General features: G+C 66.1%; 1 protein-coding gene across 1 annotated transcript in view; it reads right to left on the reverse strand.

The window, feature by feature from the left end:
• LOC134163113 (SCO-spondin-like) overlaps nucleotides 1-13,217 on the reverse strand; it is a 30,099-nt gene extending 16,882 nt beyond the window's left edge. Inside the window, exons 1-39 of the mRNA XM_062617663.1 lie at nucleotides 13,080-13,217; nucleotides 12,769-12,969; nucleotides 12,595-12,677; nucleotides 12,329-12,505; nucleotides 12,043-12,254; nucleotides 11,770-11,872; nucleotides 11,455-11,613; nucleotides 11,254-11,339; nucleotides 11,047-11,169; nucleotides 10,810-10,972; nucleotides 10,484-10,724; nucleotides 10,169-10,307; nucleotides 9,936-10,062; nucleotides 9,672-9,844; nucleotides 9,360-9,581; nucleotides 9,108-9,273; nucleotides 8,163-8,421; nucleotides 7,289-7,469; nucleotides 7,120-7,214; nucleotides 6,795-7,051; nucleotides 6,581-6,715; nucleotides 6,303-6,505; nucleotides 6,089-6,216; nucleotides 5,890-5,999; nucleotides 5,568-5,717; nucleotides 4,891-4,984; nucleotides 4,409-4,806; nucleotides 3,509-3,739; nucleotides 3,268-3,435; nucleotides 2,908-3,144; nucleotides 2,668-2,790; nucleotides 2,484-2,575; nucleotides 2,184-2,400; nucleotides 1,447-1,599; nucleotides 900-1,040; nucleotides 614-793; nucleotides 386-536; nucleotides 156-315; nucleotides 24-78 (exon numbers count right to left, since the gene is read on the reverse strand). Of these exons, the coding sequence (XP_062473647.1) occupies nucleotides 24-78; nucleotides 156-315; nucleotides 386-536; nucleotides 614-793; nucleotides 900-1,040; nucleotides 1,447-1,599; nucleotides 2,184-2,400; nucleotides 2,484-2,575; nucleotides 2,668-2,790; nucleotides 2,908-3,144; nucleotides 3,268-3,435; nucleotides 3,509-3,739; nucleotides 4,409-4,806; nucleotides 4,891-4,984; nucleotides 5,568-5,717; nucleotides 5,890-5,999; nucleotides 6,089-6,216; nucleotides 6,303-6,505; nucleotides 6,581-6,715; nucleotides 6,795-7,051; nucleotides 7,120-7,214; nucleotides 7,289-7,469; nucleotides 8,163-8,421; nucleotides 9,108-9,273; nucleotides 9,360-9,581; nucleotides 9,672-9,844; nucleotides 9,936-10,062; nucleotides 10,169-10,307; nucleotides 10,484-10,724; nucleotides 10,810-10,972; nucleotides 11,047-11,169; nucleotides 11,254-11,339; nucleotides 11,455-11,613; nucleotides 11,770-11,872; nucleotides 12,043-12,254; nucleotides 12,329-12,505; nucleotides 12,595-12,677; nucleotides 12,769-12,969; nucleotides 13,080-13,159 (6,373 nt within the window). The 5' untranslated portion in view covers nucleotides 13,160-13,217. The remainder of the gene's footprint in view (nucleotides 1-23; nucleotides 79-155; nucleotides 316-385; nucleotides 537-613; nucleotides 794-899; nucleotides 1,041-1,446; nucleotides 1,600-2,183; nucleotides 2,401-2,483; nucleotides 2,576-2,667; nucleotides 2,791-2,907; nucleotides 3,145-3,267; nucleotides 3,436-3,508; nucleotides 3,740-4,408; nucleotides 4,807-4,890; nucleotides 4,985-5,567; nucleotides 5,718-5,889; nucleotides 6,000-6,088; nucleotides 6,217-6,302; nucleotides 6,506-6,580; nucleotides 6,716-6,794; nucleotides 7,052-7,119; nucleotides 7,215-7,288; nucleotides 7,470-8,162; nucleotides 8,422-9,107; nucleotides 9,274-9,359; nucleotides 9,582-9,671; nucleotides 9,845-9,935; nucleotides 10,063-10,168; nucleotides 10,308-10,483; nucleotides 10,725-10,809; nucleotides 10,973-11,046; nucleotides 11,170-11,253; nucleotides 11,340-11,454; nucleotides 11,614-11,769; nucleotides 11,873-12,042; nucleotides 12,255-12,328; nucleotides 12,506-12,594; nucleotides 12,678-12,768; nucleotides 12,970-13,079) is intronic.
• Nucleotides 13,218-13,668: the final 451 nt, after the last annotated feature.

Below are 13,668 nucleotides of genomic sequence, written 5' to 3' on the forward strand. Positions count from 1 at the left end.
TAGCATTGGCTGCCCCGACTCACCCGCTGGGGCACAGTAGCAGCAGGAGTCCCCGTGGCCATCGACCAGTACCCGGCCCTACGGAGGTCACTGTCACCATCAGCACCAACAGTGCCAGGACCGGCACCGGTGTCGCGGTCACCCCACGCCCTCACCTGCGGGCAGCCGGCGGCGCGGTGCGGGCAGTAGGGCGAGCACCGCACGGCCAGGCTGGGCAGGCACTGGCAAACGTGGCAGGGCTCCTCACGCCACCGCTCCCCCGGTGCGTGCCGGCGGCCCCGGGACTGGCACTGCCGGCACGGCGCCGTCTGGCACCTGCGGGAGCGGGGAGGTCACCGGGGGCCCGCCGCTCGTCCATCACCACCCCGGTGCGCACCCGCCGCACCTGCGCGCCTTGCGGTAGATGCCGCGGCAGTGCCGGCCGCCGCCGCGCTGGCTGGGGTTGGTGGGGCTGCGGAACGACCACTGCACGCTCTGCGTGCCGCAGGGCCCGGGGCAGTCGCCCCAAGCCGACCACGCCGACCAGCCGCAGTGCACTGTGGACGGCACCGGCTCAGTGCGGGGCACCGGCACCTCCAACCCACGCCGCGGTGCCGCCGCTGCCGGGACTCACCGGCGCAGTCGGGGTTCTGCCGGCAGCGCCGCAGCTGGCCGCGCAGGCAGGCGCAGAGCTGGCAGTCCACCTTCACCAGCTGCCCCGGGGGGTGCCGCAGCCCCGCGGCGTGGCACGGGCACTCCCGAGGCAGCACGCACCGGCCCTCGTCCAGCACCAGCCCCGCCGCGCACCAGCACCCTGCCGCGGGGCGAGGCGCAGTGGGTGCTCCGCGGTGACGGACCCCTGGCCCGCCCCACCGCGGTGTGTGGGGACCTCCGGGCGCCGCAGCCCCCGCGCCCCTCACCTGGGCTGCAGGGCCGGTCCTGCCGGCACGCGGCACCGGTGGAGACGTCGGCGCAGGATGCGGGGCAGGGAGCGCAGGGCCATGGCCGCAACCCCTCCGGGCAGGAGGAGGTGTTGGGGCAGCCCCCCGGAGTGCAGGGGGCTGGGGGGGGGGGGGGGGGGGCTGGTTTGCTGGTTTGGTACCACTCACCCGTGGGGATCCACCTGCCCCACGGAGCACACAGGGACCCACCAACAGAGCCCAACCACCCACCCCATGGAACCCACCAACTTGCAGCACCCACTCGATCCATGGAGCCCACCCATCCCATCAAGACCCTCTTACCCCACAGAGCCCACCTACTGCTTGGACCCCACTCACCCATGGAGCCGACCTCATGGAGCCCACCCATCCCTTTGGGACTCACCTGCCCCACAGAGCCCGCTACCCTGCAGAGCCCACTCGCCCACAGAACTCACCCATCCCCTGGAGCCCACTTGCCCCACAGAGCCCATACACCCCTTGAACACCCCCATCCCTATAGACCCCCAACCCCACGGGCACCCACCTGTTTCAAGAGCACCGGGTGTCTCTCCAGGCAGGTCACTGCAGGGGCGGCCTCCATTCTGGGGGGGTTGGCATTGCCGCTGCCGCTGCCGCAGCCCCCCACAGCCTGCAGGGCACGAGGACCAGGGACCCCACTCGGCCCAGGCACCGTCAACTGTGGTGGGAGGGAGGCGGGAGGGTGGGACATCCCCATGGGATGCCTCCTGGGACACCCCCATGGGGCTTCTGTACCCACAGACAGGACACTGGGGGATTTGGGGGAGTTTTGGATGGTTCAGAAGAGATATTGGGGTTCTAAAGGTGTAATGTGGTGTCCCAAAGGGGATTTGGAACATCTGGGAGGTATTGGAATGCTCCCGGGGAGTATTAGAGGATCCCTGGGGGGTATTGGGAACCCCCCAAATCCCACTGTGTAGCCTCAGCCATAGGAACTCCCAATTCCCCACCACCTGGCTATGGGAACCCCCATGGGAATCCTGAAACCGCCATGGGAACCACCAAATTCCCCAGGAACCCCTAAATCCCCTGGGCAGTTCTGGCCATGAGGAACCCCACAGGAAACCCCATACACAGCTGAGCAACCTCAGCGATGGAAACCCCTGAATCCCCCTTGGTACTCCAACCACAAAGACCCCAAACCCCACAAGGCGCCCCAGATTCCCCCTGGACTGCTGCCACCACCACCACCCCAACCCCCCCCCAGTTCCAGCCCCCCATTGCTGACAGCCCCATGCTCACCAGGGCAGGCAATGCTGAAGCACTGCTGCTGCTCCGCAGCCTGCCCATGGCACCGGTGCAGCACTCCAGGACGGTGCTGGCGGCAGCCCCGTGTGCGGCGCTGCAGGCCGGGGCCACAGGAGTGGGTGCAGGTGCCCCATGGCCCCCATGGCCCCCACTCACCACAATCCCGCTCGTCCTCCCCACCGGCACCGCAGTCCGGAATGCCATCACACACCTGTAACACCAGGGCAGCACTGAGCCAGGGAGGGGGGTAATGGTGGCACCAGAGCGGGGTTGGGGGTCCCTGTACTCAGATACCTGCTGGAAGGCTACACACTCGCCCCCACTGCAGGCGTATTCGGCACAGGGGCCCCCTGTCCTGTTGCTCCCACTGGCGAGGCTGCGGCTCCCTTCAGAGGTGATGGTCCATAGTGGGGTGGTTGGTCATGGCAGGGTGTCCATCCCCATCCCTGCCCCACAGCCCCCAGCCTCCTGCCCTCACCGCAGAGCAGCTCATCCTCGCCCTGGGGACAGTCGGTGGCCCCATCGCAGACCCTTGACACGTTGAGGCACAGGCCACCATCGCAGGCAAAGTGCCCCAGGCACGGCGGGATGGCAGTGGAGCCTGTGCCAGGGCACCGTCAGCTGAGACCCCACCATGGACACCAGCACCATGGAGTGTCCCCCTACACTGGGTGTCACTGCAGAGGGGACACCAGGGGTCCCAGCCGCATTGGCTCACCACAGCGGTCCTCGCTCTCGTCAGAGCTGTCGCGGCACTGCGGGACGCCATCACAGAGGTGTCCATAGGGGACACAGTCGGTGCCATGGGCGCAGGGGAAGTGTCTGGGCTCGCAGCCGCCAGCACAGCCCAGCTCATCGCTGCCGTCACGGCAGTCGGCCTCGCCGTCGCAGAGCCAGCCCCGTGGTGCGCACTCTCCACTGCCGCATGTGAAGGCCGAGGGGCCGCATGCCGGTGCTGTGGGCAGTGGGTCACCATGGGGTGCCCATCCCTGTAGTCCCCACCATGTGCCATCCTGGTGCAGGGTCCACGGGGTGCCGTGGGAGGGTCCGGCTGCCACACAGCACCATCAGCCCTCACCTGCCGAGGTGGTGGTGGTGGGCACAGCAGCAGGCAGTGCTGCCGCGCACCCCGCCGGGCTCTCGTCCCAGCCGTCGCGACAGTCACTGACACCATCACAAACCGCAGCCTCACTGATGCAGGAGCCATCAGGGCACGGGAGCTCCCCGGGGGCGCAGGTCACCCGGTCTAGGGGGAAACACACGTTCCCATGGGGCGATGCCGCTGTGGTTGGGGGTCCCGGTGTGGGGCTGAGCCTCACCTGGGCAGAACTCCTCATCGGTGCCGTTGGCACAGTCCCGGTGGCCGTCACAGACAGTGATTGGGGGCAGGCACTGGGTGTCGGGGCACTGGAGGTGCCCAGGGGGGCAGACGCAGCCGCGCTCATCACTGAAGTCACCACAGTCATCGTGGCCATCGCAGCGGTGCGGGTACGGCACACACCGGCCCAATGCACAGCGGAACTCACCTGCACTGCAGCTCGGGCTGCAGCCTGCCGTGATGGCAGCTGTCAGAGACCCCGCACCATGGGGCTCAGACCCCCAGGGGCCGGGGGCTCAGGACCCCTCACTGTGCAAAATGGTCAGGCAGGAATGGGGGCTCAGGGACCCCTTTGCCATGAGGCTCAATTCCCACAACAGGGTGCTCAGACCCCCTCACTGTGGGGCACAGACCCCAGGGATGGGGAGCTCAGGATACTTCACTGTGGGGCTCAGACCTGCAGGGTCATGGGGGTCGAGACTCCTCACTATGGTGTTCAGACCCCTTTGCTCATGGGGCACAGACCCCCAGGGATGAGAAACTCAGACTTTCTCTCCATGGGGCACAGCCAGGGACACATGGTTCAGGACCCCTCACCATGGTGCATAGTCACTCAGGGATGGGCGGCTCAGGCCTCCTCACCATGAGGCTCAGAACCCTGTCCATGGGGCACAGACCCTCAGGGTAACAGGGCTCAGGACACCTCACTGTGGCATTCAGACCCCTTTGCCATGGGGCACAGACCGACAATGAACTGGGGCTCAGAATACCTCGCTGTGGGGCACAGCCCATTGTCAGTGCGCTCCTCCACGCCACTGCTTTCATCCCCAGGGTCCCCACAACACCGCCCAACCCAGGACCCCCAGGCACAGCCATGGGGCAGCCATGGGGCCGCTCTCACCTGCTTCATCCGAGTCGTCGGCGAAGCCGCAGTCCAGCTCCCCATCGCAGACGCGCTCGGGGGGGATGCAGCGGCCGCTGGCGCAGGAGAACTCGGGGGGCGCGCAGGAGGCCGTGGGGCAGCCGCTCTCATCAGAGCCGTCACTGCAGTCGTGGATGCCGTCGCAGCGGGAGCCCCAGGCCAGGCACTGCCCTCCAGCGCAGCGGTGCTGGTGCGGGGCGCAGCGCGGGGCGCACACCTCGTCTGAGCCGTCCCCGCAGTCCTCCTCGTTGTCGCACACCCAGGCCCCCGGCACGCAGCGCCCGTCGGCACGGCACGAGAACTCCCACGAGGCGCACGGCGCGCGCGGGCACAGCTCCGGTGAGGATGGGCAGTGCCACGCACCTGCCGCGCACGTGCTGCGGGGATAGCGGCGGCTCGGTCCCAGGGTGCTCCCCGTGGTCCCCATGGCTGCGCCGGGCCAGAGCCAAGCACGGACTCACCAGTTCTTGCAGCCCTGCTGCACCATGGCACCGGCTGGGAAGGAGAAGCCGTCCCAGAAGCACGGGCATTCGCCAGGCTCGATGCAGCCTCCGTCTGCCAGTGGGGAGGGGGAAAGGAGGCGTTGGACCTCGGTGACCCAGCCCCAGCACATCACCCAGTCCGGCTGAGCAGACAGCACCACATCTGGTGCACAAGGCTGGGTTAGACCCTCCAACATGGAGTGGAGCCACAGGCTGAGAAGGGGTCAAAGCACTGAGTACCATGGCCAGGACAAGGGAACTGGGTGCAAGGACAGCATGGCGGGCCCCACATCAGCCCATGCCAACCCCATGATGGTCCAACACATCTGCACGCTAGCTCCATGCCATACCCATGATCCCCTTACCAGCCCACACCAGCTCCACATCAGCCCCACAACACCCCATGCAGCCTCACACCAGCTCCATGCCTCCCCAAACTGTCCGTGACATCCCATGCCAGCCCCACGCCACCCTACTCTGACCCATGCCAGCCCCACACCACCCTACTCTGACCCATGCCAGCCCCACACCAGCCCGTGCTGGCCCCACATCACACCATGTAGCTCCATACCATCCCCACACCAGCTCCACATCACCCCATGCTGCCCATGACATCCCCACCACCCCACACCAGCCCCACCAGCTCCCAGCCTCACCATGCAGGACCCTCCCTGCGGGGCAGAAACACCCCTCCAGGCAGGACAGATCCTGGCAGCGCTCGGGGGGCTCGCGGCCAAGGTTGTGGCAGGTTGGAGGGCAGGGGGGTCCGCAGGGGCTGTACACCAGCCCCCGCTCACACTGCAGGGCTGCAGACAGGGCTCAGGGTTGGACAAGGCCAGGACCCCCCTGCCCCACAGCACCCACCCCCTTTCCTCCCCACAGCCCCATGGGGGGCTCCTGACCCCCTCCCCATCCCCATCACTTGTCTGGCTCAGCCATGGGACCCCTCGCAGCCTTGTCCAGTGGCTGGTGACTCACGGCACAGCTCCTGGCTCCTCCATCGCACATGGACGCCACGCCGGCCGCACTCCTCGGCGTATGTGGCAATGGCCGTGCACAGGCACTCACAGTCCCCACCGGAGTCACACCTGCCCGCACAGTGGGTTTGGTGGGATGGGGACAGTGGGACCCCCAATCCCCCGCCCCCCCGCAGCGCTTACTGGCTTACCCCACTTACCCGCAGGCATCAAAGATGCACCAGTCGTAGAAACGCTGGCACGGCACCACATCGTGGCATGGCTCAAAGAGCCGCTGCCGGAGGATGCTGCAGCGCCGGCGGGCCCACGCTGCCCGGTGTGGGTTCTCCTGGGGGGAGCCAGTGCCGCCATCAGCCTCCATCCCTCACCCAGCCCCCGGCCACCACCGCCCTGGCTGCCCATTCCAGTACATACGGTGCAAGGGTGCCGTGCGCTGGCGCTGTCCACCTCGGGGCAGAGCAGGCTGAGGCGCCAGGAGTTGCCGAAGAGCTCGGCGCTGGGCTCCAGCACCCCTTGCCGGCTGGAGAGATCGTTCTCGGCGTCACCGTCGAAGTTGCCACAGAGCCCAACCACACGTCCCCGGTGCTGCGGCTCCAGCCGGATGTACACCCGTGTGCCTAGACGGCACAGCGCTCAGCACCAGCAGCCCGCTGCAGCACAGTGCTGAGCACCCCCTCCCCTGTGGGTCTCACCTCCATCCCAGAGCACCGCCAGCCCCATGCGGGTGAGGAGGAGGAGGAAGAGGCCGGCACGCTCCAGGGTCAGTCCAGTGCCGGTGTAGGCTTTTGGGGGTCGCACCGGGACCCCGTTCACTGTCACGTCCCTCCCTGCCAGGGCACCGCAGGCTGTCAGAGACAGTGACCCCCCAGCATGTCTCTCTCCCCGCGCCACCATCCTCATCCTCACCCCGCAGCATGTGCACCACAGTGTTGCCCATCACCACCACCACTGATTTGGTGCAGGTGACGCCACCAGTGCCGCAGGGCACGTTCTCGGCAGTGACAGCAAAGAGCCCATCGGCCTCTCGTGCCAGCAGGTACTCGCAGTCGCCGGGGAAGGAGAAGGCTCGTCCATCAAAGGTGATGTAGTGGGGGTCCCCCGTGGCCACGCAGGTGCCGGCGCACTCCTCCTGGCCACAGTGCCAGCGCTGCTGCCGGCACACGCTGCAGGGGACAGGGCTCAGCCCCGGCACAGTGTGCCCGGCGTCCCCGGTGGGGCTGGGGGGTCTCACCATGTGTTGCAGTCCCGGATGATGGTGTCATTGGGCCGGTACAGCTGCCCGCCGTGCTGGCACGGGCACTCTGCCGGAGACACACAGCGCCCGTCCTGCCAGCACACAGCCCCAGTGAGCTGGATGTGGATCCTCTCTGGCACATCCCCATGGAGAGGGGGTCACTCACCAGGAAGATGGTGCCAGGGGGACAGACGCAGCCATCGGCAATGCCGGCACAGGTGCCGTTGGGCTCGGCACTGTCACAGCGGCGCAGGCAGGAGCCCGGCGCATGGATCAGCCCCCCAGGGCACAGGGCTGCCATGGGGCAGGCGGCTGCAGTGCAGCGCCACGACCCACCAGCACAGACACTGCAGAGACAGGGTACGGTGAGGGCAGCACCCAGCACCCACCAACCTGGAGAGCCCCCACCCAGCCAGACCCATGCCAGGGTTTCCATATTGCCCATCGCCATTCTATCTCATCCCATTCCATTGCATCTTACCCCACCCCATGCTGTCCTATCCCATCCTGTTTCCTTCCATCCTGTTGTGTCCTGATGAGTGTTGCCTTCTCCCATCCTGTCCCACTTTATCTATCCCACCACATCCTGTCCCATTCTATGCCATCTGTCTCATTCAGCTCCATTATGTCTTATCCTGTCCCCACCCCATCCTGTCCCTTCCCCATCCCATCTCCATCCTGTTCCCATCCCCATCCCCATCCCCATCCTGTCTCCATCCTGTTCCCATCCCATCCCCATCCCATCCCCATCCCCATCCCCATCCCCATCCCCATTCAATGCCCATCCCATCCCCACCACCCCAGTACTGGGTCCATCTCCAGCCATGCCAGGGGCCAGGGATAGGCTCTTCCTCGGTGGCCCTGGTGTGCTGCAGCAGGGACGGGCAATGAAAGCCGCCTATCCCGCGGTGTGATCCCAAACGGGGCATAGGGGGATTTCATCACACGCCTCCTGCCGCTGCCTCATCCCGCAGCACCGGCTCAGTATCCCCCATCCCACCCACCCCAGCCATGGCCTGGGCTCCAGCTGTGCCACGCACCAGGTGCTGCAGCTCCGGCGGATGTGGCTGCCGGGCGGGAGGAGCGTGGTGCCGTGCTGGCAGGGGCAGGCTCCAGGTGGGATGCACATCCCACCCTCGGCCAGCACCAGCCCCGCCGGGCACTGGCAGCCAGGGACACAGAGTCCATCCAGGTTGTGGCAGGAGCTGGTCCCGTTGCTGTCACCGCGCAGGTCGGCGCAGGTCTGGCCACAGGGCCGGCCACAGTCCAGGTACTGCTGCCCCCCGCTGCACGGCACATCTGGGGGAGGGACATGGAGATGTCACTGACAGGGACATCTCTGCCCTGCCACGCTCCATGCACCCTTGGCACCAGCCCCCACTGTCCCCTGGCGTGTGGTGGCTGCATCCACATCCTATTCCCATCCCACCACCATCCTCATCTTGTCCCACCCCATCCCCAACACATCCCCATCACATCCCATCCATATCCTATCAACATCCCACCCACATCCCATCCCTTTCTCCACCCATCCCATCCCATGCCCATCCCCATCACCAATCCCATCTCCACCCATCCCATCCCATGCCCATGCCCATCCCCATCACCAATCCCATCTCCATCCCATCCCTTTTTCATCTCATTCCACATCATCCCCATCCCATTCCTATCCTCTTCTCATCCTATCCCTTTTTCATCTCATCCCATGCCATTCCCAGCCCCATTTCATCCCCACGGCATCCTACCCCATCCTCATCTTCACCCCCATCTCCATCCACATCCCATCCCATTCTCATCCCATCCCGTCACCATCTCATCCTCATCCCCATCCTCACCCTCATCCCCATCCTCACCCTTATCCCCATCCCATTCCAACCCTCATCCCCATCCTATTCACATCCCCATCCCATCCCGTTCTCATCCCACCCCATCACAATCCCATCCCCATCCCCACTCTATCCTATCCCATTCCCACCCATCCCCACCGCAGAAGCTCTGGTTCCTCCACACCAGCTCCACTCCTTCCTGGCCACACTCCCGGGCATAGGCAGCCAACACCAGGCACAGGCAGTGCTGCCCATCCTGGCAGGTGCAGGCATCCCGCAGGCAGAGCTGCAGGAACGGCTCCGGGTCCACGACCTGGTGACATGGCTGGGGGTGGCAGTGCACAGTCAGGCCACGGCACTGGCACTGGGCACTGGGGACCGGCTCTTGGCCAGGATGGGGACCCGTGGCACCTGGAAGGCCGGGCCCTGCAGGACGGCACAGGCAGCCTCGGCAAGGTCCTGCTGCCCAGCAAAGTCACTGCAGGGCTCCAGTGGGACGGGTCCCAGTGCAGGGCACTTGCTGGAGACCCGGTACTTGTTGGTGAAGGCGGCGACACTGATCTCCACATCACCTGCTGGCGTGGTGAACTCGTCCCCCTGGTTCCAGTTGTAGGTGCCGCAGAGACCCCGCACCTACCACACCAGCACTGGCTCAGGATAGGATCCCACAGGTAAATCCCAGCCCAGCTCTGCCACCGGCCACCACCAGGAGCTGGGGCTGACCTTGTGGGCAAAGGCGGGCTGGAGGGTGATGTAGGCAGTGGGGGCCTCCACCCCCCACAGGACGTGGGCCCCAAAGGTCTGGAGCAGCAGGAATGCCGAGGACACGCGGCGGATGCTCAGCTCGGAACTGGCAAAGGGCAGCGTCACCTCCTGCCCATCCACCATCACCTCACCTGTGCTGGCAGAGCGCAGCCACCTCAGGGAACAGCCATGGGCTGGCACCCCCCATCCCACCGCAGCACGAGGAGGGACCCCGCACATCACCTGTGCCGTGGAGACGAGCAGAGATCCGGCGGGCACTGATGGTGAGGGACTGGCGGCAGTGGAGGCGCTGGTGGCCATTGCAAGCCTTGTGCTCAGACGTGATCAGCAGCTGCCCCTCCACGAAGTCCTGGGGGACAGAGACCCTGCTGAGGGGACCCCCGGGGCAATTCCCACCCCAGGGCAGGTCCCTACAGCCCCGGCACTACTGCAGCCACTGTGGTGGCTGCCCTCACCTGCACCAGGGTGTAGGCACAGGCGCCTGGGAAGGAGAAGTGCCGGCGGTCGAAGGTGATGTAATGGTGGCCACCCAGAACCGTGCACTCCCCGGGGCACCGGTCCTGGCTGCAGAGCCAGCGCCCGCCCTGGCACATGCTGAGGGCACAGGAGGCGACACCGGGATCACCGGGAGGGGACAGGACACACCGTGACCGCACTTGGCATGGATGGATGTGTGCTTGCCACACCCCCCCCCTCCAAACCAGCATCGTGCCCATCCATGGGGTTCATTCCAACCTGGTGATGCTGAATCCAGCCATGGCATTGCTCACCACTGGTTGCAGCGCTGGCGGATGCTCTGTCCCGGGGCATAGCGCTGGCGGTGGTGCTGGCAGGGGCAGGCGCTTGGGGGCACGCAGAGCGCCCCATCCCAGTAGAGCCCTGGCGTGCATTCACAGCCGCCGGCGCAGTCCTGGTGGCATGGCCCATCCTCGGCACTGCCAACAGCCGCACAGCTGGCAGGGCATGAGGAGACGCAGTCCGAAAACCTCTGTCCCGCGCCGCAGTGCCGCTCTGCCAGGACAAGCACCGCACTCAGCACCGGCACCAGCCCTGGGGGGTCAGACCTTGGTGCCAGAGCACATTCCCAGGTCCCTACCGCAGAAGCCGGGCTGGCGCCAGTCGATGCTGGTTTGGTGCCGGGCACACTCCCGTGCATAGGCAGCGAAGGTGTCGCAGATGCTGGGGCTCGGCAACTGCCTGGCATTGCCTTCCCGGCACAGCAGCTCCAGGCACGCATTGTGGAAGCCACCAGGGTCAACCTGGTGTGGGGATGGTGGGTGAGGATGGCGGGACCGGCACCCTCCAGTGCCCCAGCACCAGAGCTGCGCCTCACCTTGTCATGGCACTCACGGAAGGGCTCAGACAGGAGCTTCCCACAAGTGACCTCAGCTGCCTGCAGTGCCGCATCGCCCGCTGCACAGCCAGGGCTGAGCTCCACCGCGTCCCTGCAGCGGGGCTGAGCCCGGGGAGACCCTCAGAGCTGGGGTGACCGCACAGGGACCCCCGAGCAGACATGGGGTCCTGGCACACCTTGGGGTACCTTGGGGCTGACGTCTGAAATCTTCCAGGAGTTGCCAAAGCTGGCAGCAAAGGTGGCCACATCCCCTCCGGGCTGCTGGAAGTCATCTGGGGACACAGGGAGGCTGCGGTAGGCAAGGGTCATGGCACATGGCCCCAGCACATGGCCCTGGCGCTGCACCTCCTCCCGCATGGGCATTGCCACCTATGAGGTGACACTTACCTGCAGGGTCATCGTTGTAGGGACCACAGAGCCCCCGTGTGCCGCCCCACAGCTCGGTGTCAACTGTCACTGTGACTGCCTGGCTCCTGTCCGAGGTCACCCGCACACCCAGCGCACTTGCCACGGCCACCCAGTCACCCAGCCACATCACGCTGATCCCTGTGGCACCACAGGGATTTGGGATGGGAACAAGGCAGTGGCTGGATCCCCCCAGCTGCAGCTTTGTCACCACCATCACCTGTGCCATCAGGGGTCTTAGCCCCACCAAGATCCCAGCCCAGTGCCACCAGTAGCTGGCCACCCCCCTCCCCTCACCATTGTGCAGATACGGTTGTCCCTCGGGCACTGCCACACTGTCCACAGAGATGTTCCGTCCCTGGGTCACCACCGTGCCCACCCCGAAGGTCATGTGCAGTCCCTGCGGTGGTGCGGCATCAGCCAGGGCCAGGGCTGGCAGCCGTGGATGGCCAGGGATACCACAGCCACACCACAGGGCCACAGCATGCCATGGGGACAGGCAAATGGCACAGCCCCCAGAGAATGTCTGTGATGAGGCAGGGACCCCTCTCCCACCCCCACCGTCAGTACCCGGGGATCGCCGGCAGTGATGGCGATGGCCCAAGTGCCGTCAGCAGCAGCGGCCAGGGTGTAGGTGCACTCGCCGGAGAAGTGGAAGTGTGTCCCGTCAAAGGTGCGGTAGTGGGACCCTGCCCAGGTCATGCAGCCAGCCCAGAGGCCCCGGTGATGGGCGGCCGCTCCATGCAGGGACACAGGAGGCGATGGCCGTGGGGACACCTCTCCTGCAGTGGGGAGGTGAGGCCACTCTGCAAACTCCCCATGGGACCCACCAGCCCCCTGGTACCCCCAGACCCACCAGTGAGGGGCAGGCGGGTGCAGGAGAGGCACGGTGCACTGGAACTGGAGCCATTCCTCCAGCTGTGCCCCCAGGGGTGCCGGCAGCACTCGGACAGGCTCATAGCAGAGAGGTTGTGGCTGCCGGTGGTGTCCTGGCACTGCCATGTGCCATAGCAGTGCCCCAGCAAGCCTTCGCCTGCGGCACAGGGAAGCACCTTGTCTCCACAGGTGATCACCGGGGACACTGGCATAGTGGTGCCACTGCACCTCAACACCCATCCCTACCTTCGGTGCAGTGGGGCCCGCTCCAGCCCTGGCAGCAGGCAAGCACCGTGCGGTTCCACACCACTGGCCGAGTCTCTGGGGGCCTGCGGCATCAGGCATGGGATACACAGCACGGGGATGGGTGCCCTGGTGCCCCCTCTGTGCCATGCACTGCACGTCCGCACTGGCACTCACCGGTAGATGTAGCAGAGGGGGGTGCCAGAGTCAGGCTGGGGCTCACCATGGTCCCCACCATAGACCTGGCGCATTCGGTCCCTGTCGATCCGCCATCCTGCCAGGCTGTAGTGGTAGAGGCTGGTGCAGGGCACTGTGTCCTCGCGCCGCGGTGTCACCTCCTCCTCCGCCGTATCCTGCACCGTCCTCTTGCACCATCGCCTGTGTGGCACCATGGCACCCGTCATACCCACAAACTGAGCTGGGGACGGTACCCCCACACCACGCCTCATCCCAGTTTCTGGTATGGGGCTGTGGCACTGAAGACTCACCCAGTGGCTGCTTCCACCACAGCCACGCACAGCAGCAGGGAGGCCAGGACCTCACCAGGCACCCAGGATTGGTGTGCCATGGTCGTGCTGCCACGGCTGCCTTGGCAAAGGGGGATCTGTGTCACGAGTGGAGGACCCCCATAGATCTCACCAGCAGCTCCCCAAGATGGGGACTCCCCAAAACGGCCCCTCTTACCTAGGGGCTCCCCGCTCTGTCCCGGCTGGCTCTGGCAGTGCCACTCCCTCAGCCCCAGCACTGCTGCCCCCTTTTATGGTGTGGGGCCGCCCGACAGGGCCAGCTGTGGGGCTGGCGATTGGGCCCAACTGCTGGGTGGGATGGGGGGTGAGGCCATGGGAACCCCCATTGCTCCGTCTCCAGGGTGAAGCCCCCAGGATTGTGCTGGGACAGTGGATCTGGAGCCCCCCCCGGCGGCTCAGCCCAGTGGGGCCACATCCTGGATCCGGCACATCTGGGATTAAGCATTAGGAGCATAGATGTGCTGTGGTACCCATAACCTAGCCCCCTACCCCAGCAATGCCTCTTGGTGCCCTGGGCCATGGACCCCCAAACCTGCCCCACAGGGACAGG

Source organism: Pezoporus occidentalis, unplaced genomic scaffold (genome assembly GCF_034315485.1).
Source record: "Pezoporus occidentalis ecotype Australia unplaced genomic scaffold, CSIRO_AGI_Poc_V1 ctg2, whole genome shotgun sequence".
Taxonomy (NCBI): domain Eukaryota; kingdom Metazoa; phylum Chordata; class Aves; order Psittaciformes; family Psittacidae; genus Pezoporus; species Pezoporus occidentalis.